This window comes from Pseudophryne corroboree, chromosome 10 (genome assembly GCF_028390025.1).
Source record: "Pseudophryne corroboree isolate aPseCor3 chromosome 10, aPseCor3.hap2, whole genome shotgun sequence".
In the NCBI taxonomy this organism is placed as follows: Eukaryota; Metazoa; Chordata; class Amphibia; order Anura; family Myobatrachidae; genus Pseudophryne; species Pseudophryne corroboree.
This window is the reverse complement of record NC_086453.1, coordinates 227,227,518-227,249,138: the sequence shown is the minus strand read 5'-3', so window position 1 is coordinate 227,249,138 and position 21,621 is coordinate 227,227,518. Positions and strand designations below refer to the sequence as shown.

General features: G+C 45.8%; 1 protein-coding gene across 3 annotated transcripts in view; it reads right to left on the bottom strand.

Moving 5' to 3' along the window:
- KLHL17 (kelch like family member 17) overlaps positions 1 to 21,621 on the bottom strand; it is a 187,530-nt gene that overhangs the window by 87,145 nt on the left and 78,764 nt on the right. For all 3 annotated transcript variants that reach the window (XM_063943130.1, XM_063943132.1, XM_063943131.1), the window contains exon 2: positions 2,601 to 2,862. In XM_063943130.1, coding sequence (XP_063799200.1) covers positions 2,601 to 2,862 — 262 coding nt within the window. The remainder of the gene's footprint in view (positions 1 to 2,600; positions 2,863 to 21,621) is intronic.

The following is a 21,621-nucleotide window of genomic DNA, read 5'->3' as shown; positions in this document are numbered from 1 at the left end:
CTGACAGCAAATAGACAGACGAGATTTAATTGACGTCAGTACTTTGTATCCACCACGTGCAGTGATTACTGCAGACACCCTTCTTGTTCCTGGATGGGAAGCGGTTAAAATACCGCTAAATGGGACCCCGGCGGTCAATGCCGGAATCTCGACTAGCGATTAAATGCTGCCACCGGAATACCGGCGACACAGGCTATTCTCCCTCTGTGGGTGTCCACGACACCCATAGAGGAAGAATATAACCTGTGGCAAGCACAGCAAGCTTTCTAGCACTCGCCCCGCTGCCAGCATACTGGTGGCTGGGATGCCACTGTCGGTATACTGACTGCCGGCATCCCAGCCGCCAGTAATTCATACTGAACCCTCCTGGACAACAGCAGGCGGTAGGTTTGCCATTCCACCTTAATTACAGTGACCAACTACGACACTGAAGAAGGTAAAGCCAGCCTAGAATACACCTGTTGCTCCAATTCCTCCCAGAGGTTCTCAATGGGGTTAAGATCTGGACTTTCAGCTGGCCAGTCCATCCAGGTTACCGAATTTTCTGTATATCAGTCAAGCTTCGCCTTGGAAACATGACAGGTGGCATTGTCGCCCTAATAAAAACATTTGTCATTTCAACATGAACTGCCACAAAGTAGGGAGCACAGAGATATTGAGATATCTTTATACTTCTCAGAGTTAATCTGACCATGCATTACAACTAGTGGACCCATGCCAAACCAGCTGAAAGAGCCCCACAGCATAACGCCACCACCTCCATGCTTTACTGTAGGTACTGTACACTCTGACATCAGAATTCTCCTAGCCATCTCCAAGCTTAAACACGTCCATGCGATCTGAAAAACGGCACATTAGTGGCCATTAGGAACTCATGTGCAATTGTATGCATGGGCCAACCCCTGTTCTTTCGCAGCTCCCTGCTTAGCACTCACGGGTCCCTGGGTTGCAGTTTCGGGGGTCTTCCAGGGCAAGGTGCATTCCTGCAATGACCGTTCTTCCACACATTTATGACAAAAGACACAGTGGATTTAGGAACCTATCTAACATGCGCAATGCTTCTATCTATCTATCTATCTATCTATCTACACTGCATGTCATTTAAATTCTGGGATAAATAGAATTTAAATGAAATGCAGTGTAATTATGTGAGTGCAGAGCAGGTATGAATTTTTTATTTAAATGGTGTAGTCACATACCTGAGAGACTGCAGGTGGCTGACTGCCGTGGCTTTACGCCTATTGTATATGGGCCTGATTCACAGTAGTACGCTATTGCTGGCACAGATGCAATTTTTGACTCAGGCTGTGGGAATATAAACTAATGTAACAGCCACTGGGATTTGTAAAGAGATGCCCATTTGCAGCATCAACGCAGATCCTGGAAAATTTGTCTCCCTAAATCAGTCAATGGTCACTCAAAATGGGTGCCGCAACCGAGATGCTGGAGATGTGTTTCCTACCTACAGGATGGCATTTGACGGCTGATGCACGTGTGAACAACGGTCCTGACATGCCCGCGTATTTTTCGCGACTCTACATTACCTCCCACAAAACAGTGGGAAAAGTCAGAGACTGTAATAATGGGAGGGATGGTCAGAAAGGATCAGGGCTGGTGATTAGTGGGAGTGCACAGAAGACAGGGATAGTGCAAGGGGAGAACAAGGGTGTGGAGGCCCTGGCTTCTGAGAGCTTACAGTCTAGGGGAGTGGTAGAAATAACAGGTGATTGAGAAGAGATGATGAGGGAGTTAATAAACAGGTGTGTTTCAGGGCAATTAAGAAGCCAAGCAGGTTGGTAGACAGTCTGATAGGGTGAGTGAGTGAGCGAGTGAGTGAGTGAGTGAGTGAGTGAGTGAGTTACAGTAGCGGAAGTCTTGGATGCGGGAGTGGGGGAGGCAATCAACATGGAGGCAGAGAGGTTGAGTGTGCACCAAGATGAGGTCAGAGATGTACATGAAGCAACTGAGTGCCTTGCAAGTAAGTGAGTGCAGTTTAAACTGTATTGTGTATAGGAAGGGAAGCCAGGAAAACAGTTGGAGAGGAAAGGAGGACTCAGAGTGGCAAGATAGGAAGATGAGACGAGCAGCAGCAATGAGGGTAGATTTAAGATGGGTGAGGCGGAAGACAGGAAGACGAGGGAGTAGGATGTTGTTGTAGTTTAAGCAAAAGATGGCAAGGGTAAAATATTTGGTAGTCACCACTGTAAAGAAGATGTAGTAGCGTTGAAAGTGGAAGAAATGGCAGATAATGTAGAGGCAGAAAGATACAGAGGAGTCAATAAGGACCCCTTGATAGAAAACTTAATGGGCAGAAGAGAGGAAAGTTTTAGCATACGAGAGAGAGGTGAGAAGGACTAGGGAACCTGGATTTGGGTGGGGAGGGAAGACAATAGGCTGTCTTACACAGGTTTAAGTACAGAGACAACCGACCATAAAGAGATGGAAGACAGAAGGTTAGAGATGGAAAGAGGTCAGATGCGGAGAAGCAGGTTTGTTCATTGAGAGCATAGAGCTGGTATTGTAGGCTGAAGGAGCACAACTGTCATGCAATAATATGCATGTATATTAGCACATATACAAAAAACAGGTACAGTACTTACTTGTAAACATAGCATGGAAATAAGGGCTGCAGGATGCCAGCACCACTTTGTGGCCCTTAATTTCCTTAGTTCCAACATGGAGCACAATGTCACACAGGAGCCCCCGTTGGCGCATTCTATTCATGCAGACAAAGGCATCGTGGTAGTGCCGCTTTGAATTATGGGAGATGCTGTGGCCCTCCCGGGTCAGAAGCTGCACCGCCCCTTCCATGGCTGGGGACTGGTCTCCTGATTTCTCCTTGACTGGCTTCACTCGTTGAAGCTGTAAAACATTCATAAACAGAAAAACCTTAAAAACATCTGGACTTGTTACATTTACTATAGCAAACCCATATTACATCTCCCTACTGCTTTTGTTGCTTCTCTCTGCAGAACTTCCAAGTTCAGTTTAGGAAATTGGGCTGATTCCAGATGGGAGTGAAGCAAGAAATAACAGGTAACTGTTCCTGAACAAACCATGTTGCAATACAAGGGGGGCAACATTTTTTTAGCATATAGGGTAAATCCTGGCTGCTTTTGAATGTAGCCACAAATCATACATGCCTAATACCTGAAAGCTGAGGGAAACTCACGATTTTTAGGGTAGTCCCCCACAACCCCAGAAAGGGTAAGTGGCTCTCTTGCATCCATGCCTGCTTCCTAGTGAAAGGGGCAGGATGAGAATAAAAGTCCTGAAAACGCAGCAACGGTTTTCAGAGGGCGGGGCCAAATGGCATGATTGACATCCCAAGCCGTTCCCACCACCCAAAGTGACACGCTGCATCTCCTCCCTGGGCTTCTCCCGTAGAGGAGTAATCAGAAGTAGGCAAATATGCCACAAATGCTATACAGCTTTATGTTCAAACTGCACGTTAGATCTGAGTTAGGACACCCCCCCCCCCAGCCCCCTCTGCACATGTTACATCGCTCCCTTGCTGTGCGAAGTTACTTGTTTTTTTATTTTTTGCTTGGCTCCTAACTCAGAATCAGCCCCTCAACGCGCATTAGATAAAAAACTAATGTAACCAAATTAACCTGAACACATGAACTTTCTATCTTTGCTTTGTTCTGCTTCAGGATTGTCTGCAGTTTTTCCAAGCATTAACACGCTGTAAAACATAATGGAGTCCTATGGGAGTACTCATTAAGTACATAGGTCAGCATGCTGCAAGGAAGATTTGAGGGCACTATTTTAGAGTGCAGACAAAGTGCAAGGATTCCTCTATTAGAGCCTGATTAAGACCTATTCGGAACAATGCAGTATACTGTACTTGTTAGAGGTCTTCTCTCTCCTCTTTATATAGTATGTCAAAAAGTACACATAATAACAGAACACAGTAACCTGGGACCCTCCGTGCCAAATCTTATGGTGCGGCTATTGCAGAATTTAAGGAGGGCTTCAGAAAAGTCCATTATGAACTGTTGCTTTGTTTTTAGCAAAATGAGTGCCAAATAAATATTACTAAGGTCACACATTTACTACACATAATTGGCACTGAATTTTGGTTTGTCTAGTTTTAGAATTCACCTCTGTTTAATTCCTTGGCCAACTTCATTTACAATTGCTGTCATTTTAGGAACAAAAAAATTAAAAGGTTCGTATTTAATTATTTATAAAAAGTATTTCACCAGGAATAAATAAGATAACAGACACTATTCCTTTTAAACAAAATCAAATATAAGCCCAGATTTATCAAGCCTTGGAGAGTGATAAATTGCAATATGATAAAGTACCAACCAATCAGTTCCTAACTGCCATGCTACAGGCTGTGTTTGAAAATGACAGTTAGGAGCTGATTGATTGATACTGTATCACCGTGCAATGTATCATTCTCCAAGACTTGATAAATCTGGGACATAATTGGGAACTGGTTACTGACACAAACGTGCTTACAGAACAAAGTGACAAAAGTTTTGTAAGATCTTAGACATTTGAGAGCTTTAAGTGACTCAGGTAGGTAGTTTCCAAAATAGGGAGCACTGTAGGAGTACAGTTGGCAGAGCGGCCAGATTCCATACTGGAATTAGGCAAAATGACTTGTGTTCTGGAAGTACAATGTAGATGATGAGTGATGTCACCTGAACAGGCATATAGGGGTATATGCAATTGCGGTCGAATTCCCGACCGCAAAAAAAATATCGTCAATGCAATTCAGTGCTTTCCGTCCAAAAAACGGACTTTCAAAATTCGACTTTTTGAAATTCGACTTTTGTCAAATTCGACTTTTCTGCAATGATACAAGTGCTGCAATTCGACCAAAGTGTATTCAATTGAAGTTTGGAAATTCGACAACAGTGCTTTTAGACAGTAAATTCGACATTTTCAATCCGCCACACTTTGGTGGGTGAAACTAATAAAAAAAAATTTAAAACATGTTTTTTTTGTGTTTTTTTTATTGATAATAGCAAAACTATTTATATTAGAAGGGATTAGGTACTTGGTTTGTCTTTTTTGGAGGCACAAGTATTATTTATATATTTTTTAAAATAATATATATATATTTTTTTTTAGATGGAATGTTAAAATCCCGGAAAAAAATGGCGTGGGGTCCCCCCTCCAAAGCATAACCAGCCTCGGGCTCATCGAGCTGGTCCTGGTTCTAAAAATGCGGGGGGAAAATTGACATGGGATCCCCCGTATTTTTAAAACCAGCACCGGGCTCTGCGCCTGATGCTGGTGCAAAAAATACGGTGGACAAAAAGAGTAGGGGTCCCCCGTATTTTATACACCAGCATCGGGCTCCACTAGCTGGACAGATAATGCCACAGCCGGGAGTCACTTTTATACAGTGCCTTGCGGCCGTGGCATTAAATATCCAACTAGTCACCCCTGGCCGGGGTACCCTGGGGGAGTGGGGACCCCTTCAATCAAGGGGTCCCCCCCCAGCCACCCAAGGGCCAGGGGTGAAGCCCGGGGCTGTCCCCCCCATCCAAGGGCTGCGGATGGGAGGCTGATAGCCTTGAGGAAAATGACAGAATATTGTTTTTTCCAGTAGTACTACAAGTCCCAGCAAGCCTCCCCCGCAAGCTGGTACTTGGAGAACCACAAGTACCAGCATGCGGGAGAAAAACGGGCCCGCTGGTACCTGTAGTACTACTGGGAAAAAAATACCCAAATAAAAACAGGAGACACACACCGTGACAAGTACAACTTTATTACACACTGCCGACACACACATACTTACCTATGTTGACACGCCGACTGCCACAGTCTCCGACGATCCGAGGGTACCTGTGAAAAAAATTATACTCACCTGCCAGTGTCCAGAGATAAATCCACGTCCAGAGATAAAATCCTCGTACTTGGCAAAATAAAAACACGCACACCCGTACCAGCGGACTGAAAGGGGTCCCATGTTGACACATGGGACCCCTTTCCACGAATGCAGAGAGACCCCCCCGTGACTGCTGTCACTGAAAGGTCTCTTAAGCCAATCAGCGAGCGCAACGTCCTTGCACTCTGCTGATTGGCTGCGCTTCTGAGCTGTCATACAGCGCCTCGCAAAGCCTCTCCATTATATTCAATGGTGGGAACTTTGCGGCTAGTGGTGGGGTCACCCGCGGTCAGCGGCTGACCGCGGGTAACCCCACCGCTGACGGCAAAGTTCCCACCATTGAAAGTAATGGAGAGGCTTTGCGATGCGCTGTCTGACCTCAGACGCGAGACAGCCAATCAGGTGAGCGCCACGAAGTAGCGCTTCCTGATTGGCTGAAGGGACCTCAGTGACAGGAGTCACGTGGGGTCCCGGCATTCGTGGAAAGGGGTCCCATGTGTCAACATGGGACCCCTTTCAGTCCGTTGGTACGGGTGTGCGTGTTTTTATTTTGCCAAGTACGAGGATTTTATCTCTGGACGTGGATTTATCTCTGGACACTGGCAGGTGAGTATAATTTTTTTCACAGGTACCCTCGGATCGTCGGAGACTGTGGCAGTCGGCGTGTCAACATAGGTAAGTATGTGTGTGTCGGCAGTGTGTAATAAAGTTGTACTTGTCACGGTGTGTGTCTCCTGTTTTTATTTGGGTATTTTTTTTCCAGTAGTACTACAGGTACCAGCGGGCCCGTTTTTCTCCCGCATGCTGGTACTTGTGGTTCTCCAAGTACCAGCTTGCGGGGGAGGCTTGCTGGGACTTGTAGTACTACTGGAAAAAACAATATTCTGTCATTTTCCTCAAGGCTATCAGCCTCCCATCCGCAGCCCTTGGATGGGGGGGGGGGACAGCCTCGGGCTTCACCCCTGGCCCTTGGGTGGCTGGGGGGGGGGAACCCTTGATTGAAGGGGTCCCCACTCCCCCAGGGTACCCCGGCCAGGGGTGACTAGTTGGATATTTAATGCCACGGCCGCAAGGCACTGTATAAAAGTGACCCCCGGCTGTGGCATTATCTGTCCAGCTAGTGGAGCCCGATGCTGGTGTAAAAAATACGGGGGACCCCTACTCTTTTTGTCCCCCATATTTTTTGCACCAACATCAGGCGCAGAGCCCGGTGCTGGTTTTAAAAATACGGGGGATCCCATGTCAATTTTGTCCCCGCATTTTTAGAACCAGGACCATTTAGAAGAGCCCGAGGCTGGTTATGCTTTGGAGGGGGGACCCCACGCCATTTTTTTTTCAGTTTTTTTCCCGTTTTTCCCCGTTTTTTTTAAATCGCGGCAAAATCCGGCAAATCGGCTGTTTTTCGCCCGCGGGACTGTCGAATCCGTTTTTCATTGAATATGGTGAATTCCGGAAGCCACCTGCCGGAATTCACCTGTCGAATTGTGTCGAATTAAAAAACGGCGATAATTTGCAGCGATTCGCCGCTAATTGCATATACCCCATAGTCTGTTCAGGTATTTGGATAATTGAACTGGCAAAGTGTACTTTGTGTCTGGATTCCAGAGAGTGTCAACTGAGACCTAATAACATGTCACAATAGTGGGGTTTGTAGTTAAACTGCAAAACAAAAATTACAGATAGGGATCAATCCAATTAACTGCAAAGGGTGCAAGTTGCCACTGCAGCGGCAACCACACTCGCACCCCTCGCGGCCCCTTCTAGTGCCCGGTCTGCACATTTTTGCTTGTAGCAAAATCCCAGCGAGTCAGCAGGAATGTAAGTGCAGCATACAGCAGTGATGTATGGGCTGACATCATGTTGTGGGCATACAGGCGCACTTACTAGCACCTGTGAAGACATTGCGGGTTACTGGATTGACCCCATAGAAGTGTCAATTTAAGGTTCATTTAGGAGGGGGGCTGTAACATAACCTAAAGCTGGCATTGTGATGGGCTTCCAGGCTATAGGAGTTACTATAAAGCAGTGGTCCTCAGCTCCAGTCCTCAAGTATCGGTCATGTTTTCAGCATTTCTATCTGTGGAAACAGGTGGTATAAATACAGACCTAGCCAATCAGATGAACGCTGAAAAATTAGAGACCCAGAAAACATGTCCTGTTGGTGGTACTTGGTGACAAGTAAGGAGAACCACGACATGCAGTCAGCATGTTGACAGTCCTAATGTCATTGTTGACATGTCAAAACTACTGTAATAAAAAAAGTAGTCATTACTGAAGAAAACCCACATCAAAGTACATCTGGAGTTTACCAAAAAAACACCAGTAACCCATCTAAAATGTAGGAAAAGGTTCTGTGGTAATAGGAGACAAAAATAGAGCTGTCACCAATTCAAATTGCTATGTGCGATTCTAAACCAGAAGGCCGACATGGGGGTGGCACAGCACAAGGCCCTGAGGGCAGCACCGTTACTGCCACATGGCACCTGCATGTGGCATGCAAGGTGCCTGAAACGGCTCCCTGCAATCCACTCCGGGCAGAGCTCAGCTTAGTCAGTGGCCCTACCCAATAGGTGTGATGTCATGACATCACATTTATGGGTTGTGACCGGCAAAGGGTGCACTTCCACGCTGTACAAACCTCACACTGCCCATTCATCAGCAAACACCATTTCAACAGTGATGTATGGGCTGACATCATCATGGTGTGGGAATACTTTTACTCGGTGGGGACTGGGAATCTTGCTAAAGCTGAAGGACCAATGTAATGTACAAAATACAGGAAGATACTGCAAGACAACCTGCTTTAGTCTGATGGAAAACTAAATCTTGTAAGAATTGTAGTCCACAAGAGTCATCAACCAACCTTAACAACCTGGAGCAGATTTGGCAGAAACATATCCATGTATGTTCTCTCATGTAAAGACTACTGCAAAATATATTACAAAAAAATATTTATGTGAACAAAATTGGACAATGTGAACTTAAGGTGCATACACACTGTGCGTTTTTGCCCAGCGTGTATGCACAGCGATGATCGCTGACATCGCTGGCTTGAAAAACGCTCAGTGCATACACGCTGAGCTATTTTCCCCCCTGCCCAGCGATGTCAGCGGGGGTGAACGGCTTCCCATAGCAGGACGCTATGGAAAGCAGTTTACCCCACCGTTCATCTGCTGGTGATACCAGTAGATGAACGGCTGCTACCGGCGATGAAGCGGGAACGCGCATCAGCGCTCATTGCCATGGCATACATACTGAGCGGCTTTGAGCTGAAAGTGTGTATGCCATGGCACACCAAAAGTGATCTGCTTTCAGCTCAAAATCGCCCAGTGTGTATGAGAAAGAAAGAAAGAAAGAAAGAAAGAAAGAAAGAAAGAAAGAAAGAAAGAAAGAAAGAAAGAAAGAAAGAAAGAAAGAAAGAAAGAAAGAAAGAAAGAAAGAAAGAAAAAAAATGAATTAAAAAGGCTGAGTGTCTATCTTTAGGATTTGTCTCTGTAATTTATCTCACTGACGCTATGATCAAGGGTGTCCTGCATCCATTTCAATAGTTATAACTGTTACAATCTTTCCATAGTACAATACCTAATTTCCATGGTATAATACATTAGGTATTATACCATGGAAGATTGCAACAGTTATAACTATTGAAATGGATGCAGCACATCCTTGATCATAGCGTCAGTGAGATAAATTAGAGAGACAAATAAAGATAGACACTCAGCCTTTTTATTCAGTTTTTTACCATCTCTCTCTCTCTCTTTCTTGTGTAAGTTCACATTGTCCAATTTTCTTCACATAAATAAATGGTTTTTTTTTTTATATTTCGCAGTAGTCTTTACATGAGAGAACATACATGCATTTTTAATTATATAAATAAAAGTTATACTTTAATCTACTAGTACACCGAAAACAGATCCTTTCCTCCCTTCACTACAGATGGGGAAGGTATAATGCTACTTCTTGATACCACTTGATCTCCCAACAAGTGTCATCCTTCCTTAAATAAAGTATTAATATTTCTGTTACTTCTTGTATTTGTGGACGTATGGGGTAAATTTACAAAAGCTTCTAAAACAGAGAAATGGTGATGTTGCCCATAGCAACCAATACAGGAATACAGGAACTGGGATACAGAATGCAAAACAGAAACCTGGAGCCAAGGTACTAGCCTCTGGAAGAGTTGTTGTACTGACAATCCTTTGCAAGTACATTATGGCTTAATTAGGGTGGCTTGGCTGGTGATTGGTCCAGCCGGTCATAACTGTGGCCTGCTGTTCACTGATTGGCTGGACATCTGGGTAACGTCATTCCAAAATGATGACAACCACAGTCAAGGGAACCACCAGCCACATGCAGGTAAGTGTTTGGGGCTGGAGACTCGGATGGGCATGAAGACATGGGATACAGCCCTTAGGTCGACCTCACTTACATCGACAGTCATTAGGACGACCACTATTGGTTGACATTCATTAGGTTGACATCTGGAAAAGGTCAACATGGGCATTAGGGCAGCATGACAAATGTCGACACATAAAAAGGTCGACATGAGTTTGCCACAATTTTGTCCTTTTTTTTTTTACTTTTTTATACTTTACGATCCACGTGGACTATGATTGGGAATAGTAACCTGTGCAGAGTGCAGCGGAGCAAGGCACCTTACCCGAAGCATTGTGAGCGAAGCGAGCCATGCAAGGGGACACAGTGCCCTAATTAGGGTTCCCAGTCACTTTATGAAGAAAACGACACACAAAAGCCCCTCATGTCAACCTTTTTCCATGTCAACCTGCTGACCTTTTCCAGGTGTTGGCCTACTGCCTCTCGACCAATAGTGGTCGACCTAATGAGTGTCTAACTATGGTCGACCCAACAAACCCATTTCTGAAGACACTGCTGGACACAGTAACTCAGGGATCCAGCATGTGAAATCCTCACTGTTCAAAGGTCTGTGAGCAGCTACACTTCACGGGCTCAGGTCAGGGAGAAACAGTTTTGTTTGGTTCCGTGACACCTGAATAATGTGATGCTCAAATCAAATTTTGATTATCCAACTGGAATTATCAAATTTTAGAAAGAAAGAAAGAAAGAAAGAAAGAAAGAAAGAAAGAAAGAAAGAAAGAAAGAAAGAAAGTCAAACAGGTTCATATGTTCAGGGCTGTTTACACATGTGTGTCACAACTGAGGGCCTGAGCTGACGGGAGGCAGCCTCAGTTGTAGGGGCTGAGATGTACCGGAACCTGGGAGGTTGTATCAGACCCCTGGACATGTAAGTAACATGAATAATAACTGCCCGAAGGCGTGACCACGACAACTTGGATAAAAGTCAATGATGTTTATTATGACAACTCCGCAACACAGCAGCAGTAAAAGAAAACGTAAAAGTCAGCAAAGAATAAATACAGTTCCTGGGTACTACAGGATGGCAGGAGCCACAGGGCACTGGTAGTGTGAGATAGTTCTTATGATCTTCTAGATGGAAAGTCCTTACCAGGCCCGACTGTAGCAATGGAGATAACCCAGGATTGTGCCAGCTGGTGTTCCAGGAAAAGCTGGGTTGCTGAAGATAAAACAGCTGCTGTGGATACTGGCTGGAACCAGACTGTTGTTAGCACGGAGTGGATACTGGCTGGAACCAGTTAAATAATAAATGAACTTGGGAGCGATGAAATATGAACTGAAATGTAGAACTTGAGAGCGGAGAAATAATAATACCGGTGGAGAGTGGTAAAGTGTAGAAAGGACACCGGCCCTTTAAGGGAAGCTGTACTCTGCTGGAAGCTGAGCTGGAAGCAGGTAATGTTGTAGCTGGAAACAGATGAATCCACAATGGATTGGAGAGTCAGGCTACACCGCAGGTGGAATGCTGGTGCAGGTCTCTATGGTGGAAGTCTTGAGACAGGAGCTGGAACCTGGAAGACAATCACAGGAGAGAGACAAACAGGAACTAGGTTTGACAACCAAAGCACTGACGCCTTCCTTGCTCAGGCACAGTGTATTTATACCTGCAGCAAGGAAGGGATTGGCTAGGCAATTATGCAGATTAACAATACTGACAACAGATTGGAGGAAATGATCAGCTGACAGAATCCAAGATGGCTGCGCCCATGCAGACACTTGGAGGGAAGTTTGGTTTGTAATCCATGTGGTAATGAAAACAGTAATGGCGGCGCCGGCCACTGGAGACAGGAGACGCCAGGCTGACAAGTGCACATCCAACCACGCGGACACAGCGGAGGCCGCGGCTGACGTAATCGCCACTCTGACACTCTGCATGCAGAAGCTCAGGGACGGCGGCGGAGGCCGCGGGAGACGCCATGCCAGATGTAATAAGGCGTTACTGTGACAGCGTCTCAGAGAGACAGGAGAGGATGCAGGAATGTGAACATTAGGATAACAGATGGGATCCGGTCCTGGAGCGCTGAGCCAGCCTTAGGAGGCATCTGATGGGTAAGAAATGGCGTCCAGATACCCGGATCGTGACAGCACCCCCCCCTTTAGGAGTGGCCCCAGGACACTTCTTTGGCTTTTGAGGAAACTTGGAATGGAATCTCCGGACCAAGGCAGGAGCATGGACATCAGAAGCATTGGTCCATGAACGTTCCTCAGGACCATAACCCTTCCAGTCAATAAGATATTGTAGTTGACCGTAACGGTGACGTGAGTCCAGGATCTTGGCCACTTCATACTCAACGCCTCGTTGAGTTTGGACTTTCGGAGTTGGAGGAAGTGAGGAATGAAACCGATTCAAGATCAGCGGTTTCAACAGGGAAACATGGAATGTCCTGGGTATTTTTAAGAAGGGAGGCAACTGGAGTCTGTAAGCAACAGGATTGATGACTTGTTCAATCTTGAAAGGACCGATATAGCGAGGTGCAAACTTCATACTGGGAACTCTTAACCTCAAATTCTTCGTGGATAACCATACCCGATCACCCACCTTGAGAGCAGGAACTGCTCGACGCTTCTTATCCGCAAACTTCTTGTACCTGAACGATGCCTTGAGCAGAGCTGATCGTACGCTCTTCCAGATATTGGCAAACTGATGCAAGGTGATATCCACTGCGGGAACAGAAGTTGCTGGAAGCGGTTGGAACTCAGGAACTTTAGGGTGGAATCCAAAGTTAGTGAAGAATGGTGTTGAAGCAGATGAAGAATGATACTGGTTGTTATGACAGAACTCGGCCCAGGGAAGTAATTGAACCCAGTCATCTTGAGAGGAGGACACATAGATGCGGAGGAAGGCCTCCAAGTCCTGATTCACCCTCTCGGTTTGACCATTGGTCTGAGGATGGTAAGCCGTGGAAAACTTTAGCTTGACTTGGAGGACTTGACATAAACTTCGCCAGAATTTGGCTGTGAATTGAACTCCTCGATCTGAGATAATTTCTTCAGGAAGACCGTGGAGTCGGAAGATCTCTTGTATGAATACTTGAGCCAACTTGGAAGCTGACGGAAGACCGGTGAGAGGAATGAAGTGTGCCATCTTGGTGAACCGGTCAACTACCACCCAGATGGTATTGAACTTGTTGCACATGGGTAAGTCTGTAATGAAATCCATCGACAAGTGGGTCCATGGTCGACGGGGAATGGATAGTGGAACCAGTTGCCCCGCAGGCGACTGGCGGGATACTTTATGTTGGGCACACTTTGGGCAAGATGCAATAAACTCCAAGACGTCCTTTTTCAGAGTTGGCCACCAATAGGACCTAGAGATAAACTCCAGGGTTTTTTGGATACCTGTATGTCCGGCAAAACGGGAAGCATGGGCCCAATGCATGAGCTTCTTCCTTAGCATCGGCTTCACAAAACTTTTCCCTGATGGGGGCGTAGAGTCCATCCCTACCGTGGAGAATGCCAACGGATTTATAATAGGATGCTTGTCTGAAGACTCTGACTCATTTTCTTGCTCCCATGAGCGGGAAAGGGCATCGGCCTTGCGATTCTGAGAGCCCGGACAGAACTGGAGTTTAAAGTCGAACCTGGAAAAGAAAAGTGCCCATCTGGCCTGACGAGGGTTGAGACATTGTGCGCCCTTCAGGTATAAAAGGTTCTTGTGGTCTGTAAGTATGGTGATTAAATGAGAAGCTCCCTCCAACAGATACCTCCACTCTTCTAGAGCGAGCTTGATGGCTAGCAACTCCTGGTCGCCAATGGCATAGTTGCGCTCAGCTGGGGAGAACTTCCGGGAGAAGAAACTGCAAGGATGTAAATGGCCATCTTTAGCCCTCTGAGATAACACCGCTCCTACTCCAACGGAGGAGGCATCCACCTCTAGGATGAAAGGAGAGTCGATGTCAGGCTGTTTCAGGACAGGCGCAGAGATGAACCTCTGTTTTAAAAGATGAAAAGCTTGCATGGCTTCTTCAGACCACTTGGACGGGTTAGCACCCTTCTTGGTGAAAGCAGTAATAGGCGCCACAATGGTGGAAAAGTCTCGTATAAACTTTCGGTAATAATTGGCGAACCCTAAGAACCTCTGGACCCCTTTGAGGGTTAAGGGTACCGGCCAATTCTGAATTGCTTGTAGTTTCTCAGGATCCATCTCTAGTCCGGAACCGGACACAATGTACCCTAGAAACGGAATGGACTTGACTTCAAAGACGCATTTTTCTAATTTGCAATAGAGATGATTGACACGGAGACGGGACAGAACCTCTTTAACCCAAAAACGATGTTCCTCTAAATCGTTGGCAAAAATGAGGATATCGTCTAGATAGACCACGACATGACGGTATAGAATGTCTCTGAAAATCTCATTGACAAAATGCTGGAAGACAGCTGGAGCATTGCTCAATCCGAAGGGCATGACGAGGTACTCATAATGTCCGTCACGGGTGTTAAAGGCGGTCTTCCACTCGTCACCCTCACGGATCCGGATGAGATTGTATGCACCTCGCAAGTCCAGCTTTGTAAAGATGGTAGCTCCGCTAACTCTGTCAAAGAGCTCAGTAATCAGGGGTAAAGGATAACGGTTCTTGATGGTAATGTCGTTCAAACCTCTGTAGTCGATGCACGGCCGCAGACCACCATCTTTCTTTTTTTACAAAAAAGAAGCCTGCGCCGGCTGGGGAAGAAGAAGGTCGAATGAACCCCTTTGCTAGGTTCTCTTTAATGTATTCCTCCATAGAATGCGTCTCAGGCAGAGACAACGGATAAGTTCGGCCTCGAGGTGGAACCTTCCCTGGAACGAGATCAATCGGGCAGTCCCATTCTCTATGAGGAGGAAGGATATCAGCAGAAGCTTTACTGAACACATCCGTGAAATCTTGATATGGAGGAGGTGGAACATCAGACGACCTGGGGGAGGAAGAACAGACAGGCAATACTTTAAACAAACATGTCTCTGCACAGGAGGAACCCCATGCCAGGATTTGCGTAGTCGTCCAATCAATTGTAGGATTGTGAAGACGGAGCCATGGAAGGCCCAGGACCACAGGATGTGTGGCTCTTGGAATCACTAAAAGTGAAATAAGTTCGGAATGAAGAACTCCCACTCTCAGACGAACTGGTAGAGTCCTTAGAGCAATAACAGTATCAAAAATTTTACTGCCATCCACGGCAGTTAAGGAAAAGGAGGAAGGAAGTCTCTCGGTGGGTAGGGACCACCGTTTAACATAGGCTTCAGTAATAAAGTTCCCAGCTGCTCCGGAATCAAGGAGAGCAATGACGTTCCGATAACGTTGAGCAACTTGAAGCGAGACTGGGAGATTACAATCATGAGGAGATGGAGAGGAGATCATTACTCCTAGCCGGCCCTCTCCTGGGCGAGCTAGGGTTTGGAGTTTTCCCGGACGTTCGGGACAGGCATTGATGGTGTGAGACGGAGCTGCACAGTAAAGACAAAGAGACTCAGAGAGACGTCTTCGGCGCTCAGCAGGAGTTAAACGGGAACGGCCAATTTGCATGGGCTCATCTTTAGATGGTGACAGTTGACGAGGAGGAGGAGCAGAAGATTTTGGAGCAGATGATCTTCCACGCTCAGTTGCTCTCTCTCTGAAACGTAAATCAACTTTCGTGCAGAGTGAGATTAGCTCATCTAACTTAGAAGGTAAGTCTCTGGTAGCTAACTCATCTTTAATAAGCTCAGATAAGCCATGCCAGAATGCAGCATACAGGGCCTCGTCGTTCCATGCCAGTTCGGATGCCAGGATCTGGAACTGTATCAGATATTGTCCTACAGTACGTGACCCCTGGCGTAAACGGAGAATCTCGGATGAAGCTGAGGTTACCCGGCCTGGCTCGTCGAAGATGCGCCTGAATGTTGACACGAATGCAGTGTAAGAAGATAGCAGGGTGTCGGACCTCTCCCATAACGGTGATGCCCAGTCAAGGGCGGAGCCACTGAGAAGAGAGATGATGTAGGCAATTTTTGTACGGTCACTGGGAAAATTGCCAGGTTGTAGCTCAAACTGAATCTCACACTGGTTGAGAAATCCCCTGCAGAATCTTGGAGATCCGTCAAATTTTGCTGGCGTTGGAAGATGAAGACGTGGAGCAGAAATGGGTAAGGTGGGTGGGGTTATAGCTGGAGTCACTGTGGTTGACGCACCAGATGCGCCTGATCCACGGAGAGTTGTCTGAATCCCATCCAGCCGAGTAGAGAGATCCTGGAGACAGCGGATGATGTGGCCCTGTGCAGCCTCCTGATGTTCTAGTCGGGCTGCCAGTTCTTGCATCGGCCTGGCCGCTTGATCCTGGTCTCCGGCTGGATTCATTAGGTCAGTGCTTACTGTCACAACTGAGGGCCTAAGCTGACGGGAGGCAGCCTCAGTTGTAGGGGCTGAGATGTACCGGAACCTGGGAGGTTGTATCAGACCCCTGGACATGTAAGTAACATGAATAATAACTGCCCGAAGGCGTGACCACGACAACTTGGATAAAAGTCAATGATGTTTATTATGACAACTCCGCAACACAGCAGCAGTAAAAGAAAACGTAAAAGTCAGCAAAGAATAAATACAGTTCCTGGGTACTACAGGATGGCAGGAGCCACAGGGCACTGGTAGTGTGAGATAGTTCTTATGATCTTCTAGATGGAAAGTCCTTACCAGGCCCGACTGTAGCAATGGAGATAACCCAGGATTGTGCCAGCTGGTGTTCCAGGAAAAGCTGGGTTGCTGAAGATAAAACAGCTGCTGTGGATACTGGCTGGAACCAGACTGTTGTTAGCACGGAGTGGATACTGGCTGGAACCAGTTAAATAATAAATGAACTTGGGAGCGATGAAATATGAACTGAAATGTAGAACTTGAGAGCGGAGAAATAATAATACCGGTGGAGAGTGGTAAAGTGTAGAAAGGACACCGGCCCTTTAAGGGAAGCTGTACTCTGCTGGAAGCTGAGCTGGAAGCAGGTAATGTTGTAGCTGGAAACAGATGAATCCACAATGGATTGGAGAGTCAGGCTACACCGCAGGTGGAATGCTGGTGCAGGTCTCTATGGTGGAAGTCTTGAGACAGGAGCTGGAACCTGGAAGACAATCACAGGAGAGAGACAAACAGGAACTAGGTTTGACAACCAAAGCACTGACGCCTTCCTTGCTCAGGCACAGTGTATTTATACCTGCAGCAAGGAAGGGATTGGCTAGGCAATTATGCAGATTAACAATACTGACAACAGATTGGAGGAAATGATCAGCTGACAGAATCCAAGATGGCTGCGCCCATGCAGACACTTGGAGGGAAGTTTGGTTTGTAATCCATGTGGTAATGAAAACAGTAATGGCGGCGCCGGCCACTGGAGACAGGAGACGCCAGGCTGACAAGTGCACATCCAACCACGCGGACACAGCGGAGGCCGCGGCTGACGTAATCGCCACTCTGACACTCTGCATGCAGAAGCTCAGGGACGGCGGCGGAGGCCGCGGGAGACGCCATGCCAGATGTAATAAGGCGTTACTGTGACAGCGTCTCAGAGAGACAGGAGAGGATGCAGGAATGTGAACATTAGGATAACAGATGGGATCCGGTCCTGGAGCGCTGAGCCAGCCTTAGGAGGCATCTGATGGGTAAGAAATGGCGTCCAGATACACGGATCGTGACAATGTGCAATTGAAATAATTTGACTTTTTAAATGGCAAACAATGAACATAAACATAAATCTGTAACGTCACAGAAGTGTTTAGTTTATTTAAAAAAATGTTTTAATATTTTGTAATCAATTAGAAAATTCTTAAATAGTGTGGTAATAAATTGAAAAATGTTAATGGGAACTTCAAATGTGAACCTGAAATGAGAACCGTGACCCATGCGCCTGATTCAGAGACATACATTAATTCAATGTTAATGCACATCTCCAATGGTTTAAGCTCTGCACATTCATGATCTTCACATCTGCATACATGCACATCTGGGTCTGTGGTGCCAACCATAGAATGATATGCTGATGGTGTTTAGGGGTGGCAAAGGGCAGCACTGCAGAAAACGGAGCGGATGGGGGTTAACCCCATTTTTCTGGGCGTGTCAAAGCCAGGGGCAGCGTGATTTCACTGGCCATCCTGTGTAACCTCAGGGATACCCAAATATCTGATGTTTGTGCAGATGATCCAATGCAGCAGAACACAAAAGCCGGCAGTGGCCATCTTTTTATGCAATAGCTTCCACCTGTGAATCCGCCCCCATGACTGTGAACAAGAGCTGTCATGTCCCAACCTACAACTGGGAAAATAGTTTTTCAAACATTTTGGAGCCTTCAAAACAGTTCATTAATCCATAGCAACAAATTAGCTTTAACCAATCTAAAGCCAGTTAGATATTTAAAGTGGATGTACTGTTGGTTGCTTATTTGTTATTTCATGTTTGTATATATTGGTGAATAATGCCTAAAGTTACAGCACCACTTCTCTTTTTGTACTTTCTGTGGTAATTCTCTCTTGTAGGAGCAATTTAATTCAACGCCATGGCCGCGATGTGCCGTTCCGGTACGGACCATTGTGGCCATTGCAGTTTTCCCTTGCTCCCCATAGAGGTGCACAGGAAAGTCTTTGATGTGTCGCCACCGTAAACAGCTGATAAGTACAATCATCAAGTACGCATCTCACTGAATTGAACTAACCCTATATTAGACTTGCTTTACCATCCTGTCCACCATTCGTGAGGAGGGGTAGCCATACTCATACGATGGCACTTGTGTATACATTGTGGGTTGGGGTCGGGTGACCGGGGTGTCGGTTCAATCACAGGTGGTAGGGGTCACTTACTCAGCTACACAGTGATCTGCAAATATTAAGTCTCCCTGTATGCAACATGCTACTTACATAACAGAGCAGTAAAGCAGTGGCCATGAATGGTATAGCCAGGAACTCATCAGGTAAGCCATTACGGATCTACGGTCGCCATCATTCCTTGTGGGAACCTCAGTCTCACAATAAACAATTCAAAATAACTATATGGTTCATCGTAGGAAGTAATTAGCTCACTACCTCCCCCATCTCTTTCTGTATCAGCAATTCTGTATTGGATCTCTCACACCACAATGCTAAGGAACTGAAAGCTCATTATTCTCACAGAGAAATTTAGCTACAGAAGTGATGACTAAATGTAGAAAGTAAAATAATATTGTATGAAAAAAAAAAACCCAGGAGGCGAATGTCACCCTGCAGCCTTTACCGACTCATCTGTTCCCTGCCCTCGCCTGCTACTGCATCCTGCTTCGTACACCTACAGACTCCTGATTACTGCTGGTAAAAATAGATCCACTTAAAGAAGCAATTTCTAGACATTTGTAATCACAGTATGGAGACAGTGACTAGGACATAGCCAGTACATATGGGCACGGAAGAGTGATGATAGTAAAGCTGTATTTTTATTTGCAGTGATTTATCACATAGATCATCATATGCCTGGTATCTAGTCTATGAATTCGGAGTTAGGTTTCAATCCTAAGTAGATACTGTATGCTTTACAGGTCAAGGAACTGAGAATATGGAACAGCAGACAAATACAGGTCATCTAGCATGCTCACTAGTACACTTATTGTTTCCTTGTGAAAACAAAGAATAAAACATTCTGTATCACTCACAAATGTATGTATAAAAGGTTTGGTATTATGGAAGAAATTAAAGTGCTTTTAAACGCAAAGTAGGATAAACGCACACATGGCACGCTCTCCCTCATAATCGTTTTATAAGGTGCCATCAAACTTTGCAGTACAGAAGTACAAATCACACTTATAAAACATTGAACAAGTTCATCAAGGTTGATGAAGGAAGGACAGGGTGCATAAAAGCTTACAATTAGAGGATTATTGTACTTTAGTTAAATCCTTTTCTTTAAGTCCACTGGGGGACACTGGGTAAATGTCCCTAACATTACACTCTTCCTACAGTGGGTGCAGGAAGAGTGTAAACTCTTTAATTGTAGCTTACCTGTCCATCCGGGATGCGGTCAGCACCCCGCCAGTCGGAATACAGACACTGCTCGGAATACAGATGCAAGGATCCCGAAACAGATCGAAATGATGGAACCGGTATCCCGCATGAAGGACTGGCATGACTCTAGAAAGGTAAGCTGGGGGGGGGGGGGGGGGGGGTAGGTTAAGACTACGACTAGTGGGGGTTAGGTTTAGGCAAACCCCCGGGAATGGTTAGGCTGCCTGGGAGGGAGGATTAGGTTTAGGCTACGGGAAGGGGTTATGGTTAGGTACCACCAGGGAGTTTTAGGATCCGGCTGTGGGAGGGAGGTTAGGGTCTGGCTGTGGGAAAGGTGGGTTATGGTTAGGGATCAGGGTTAGCTTGCTAAATTAGTGTCAGGATTTTAATCACTGGGGTGCTGCTGTCTGTATTTTGACAGCAGGCATCCCAAGTACCGGGATATCATATGTATTCCGTCCATGCTGTTCCCACTCTATTCCCCAATGCCTGCCTAGAGCACTTCAGTTATGTTTAAAAAAGCCCCACAAGAAAGGGCAGAGAGGATTAAAAAGAAGGACAAAAGAAGACCTCTCACCTATTAAAGTAACAAAGAACAGGAAAGGAAAGGGCAGGAACCAGTGTCTTTTCTTAATCTTCCACTTGGAGGACACTGGGTAAACACTGGGTAAACATTCAGAGCATCCAAAAGCTGCCTCTAAGGGTGGGTACGTTCAGTGAAAACAATGTAAAGCAACCTCCTTCCAAAATCTGCATCCTCGGGTGAGAAGACACTAAACCAATAGAATCTGTTGAATATATGAACAGATGGAGGCATTACACAGCCACCCAACAAAAGCTCTATGCCACAGTGGGGGCACTAACTCACCTTCGAGAATGTGCCTTGAGTTTTTCAGGAACCAGCTGCCCAGCCACTGTGTAAGCATGAATAATGGTGGAAGTAATACACCTAGCAATGGAATGTTTGTAAGCCAGACCACTTATTTTCTGAGCATCATAGAGGACCAAGATCATCCATTCATAAGTCAGCAACACCTAATCACATCCTAGGAATGAAGACCGCTCTCCTTCTGTAGGCCTATGAAAGTCTATAGCTGAAACTGGCTAAAATGAAGGCTTTGTCTGAAGGACAGAGAAAGGCAGACATACACATATACATACATACATATACACATACATACATACATAGCTGTGAAACCTTTGTAGCTGATGAAATTGCTTAAAGGAAAACCAGGTAAGGAACTTCCATATGTCAGCCTTAACAAGTGATAAAGTAGAGACAGTTAAAGAGTAATAAATTACCAGCCAGCGAGCTCCTGTCATTTTTCAAACACAGCTGTTACATGGCAGGTAGGAATCTGATTGGCTGGTCAATTATAACTCTTTATCTATCTCCGCTTTA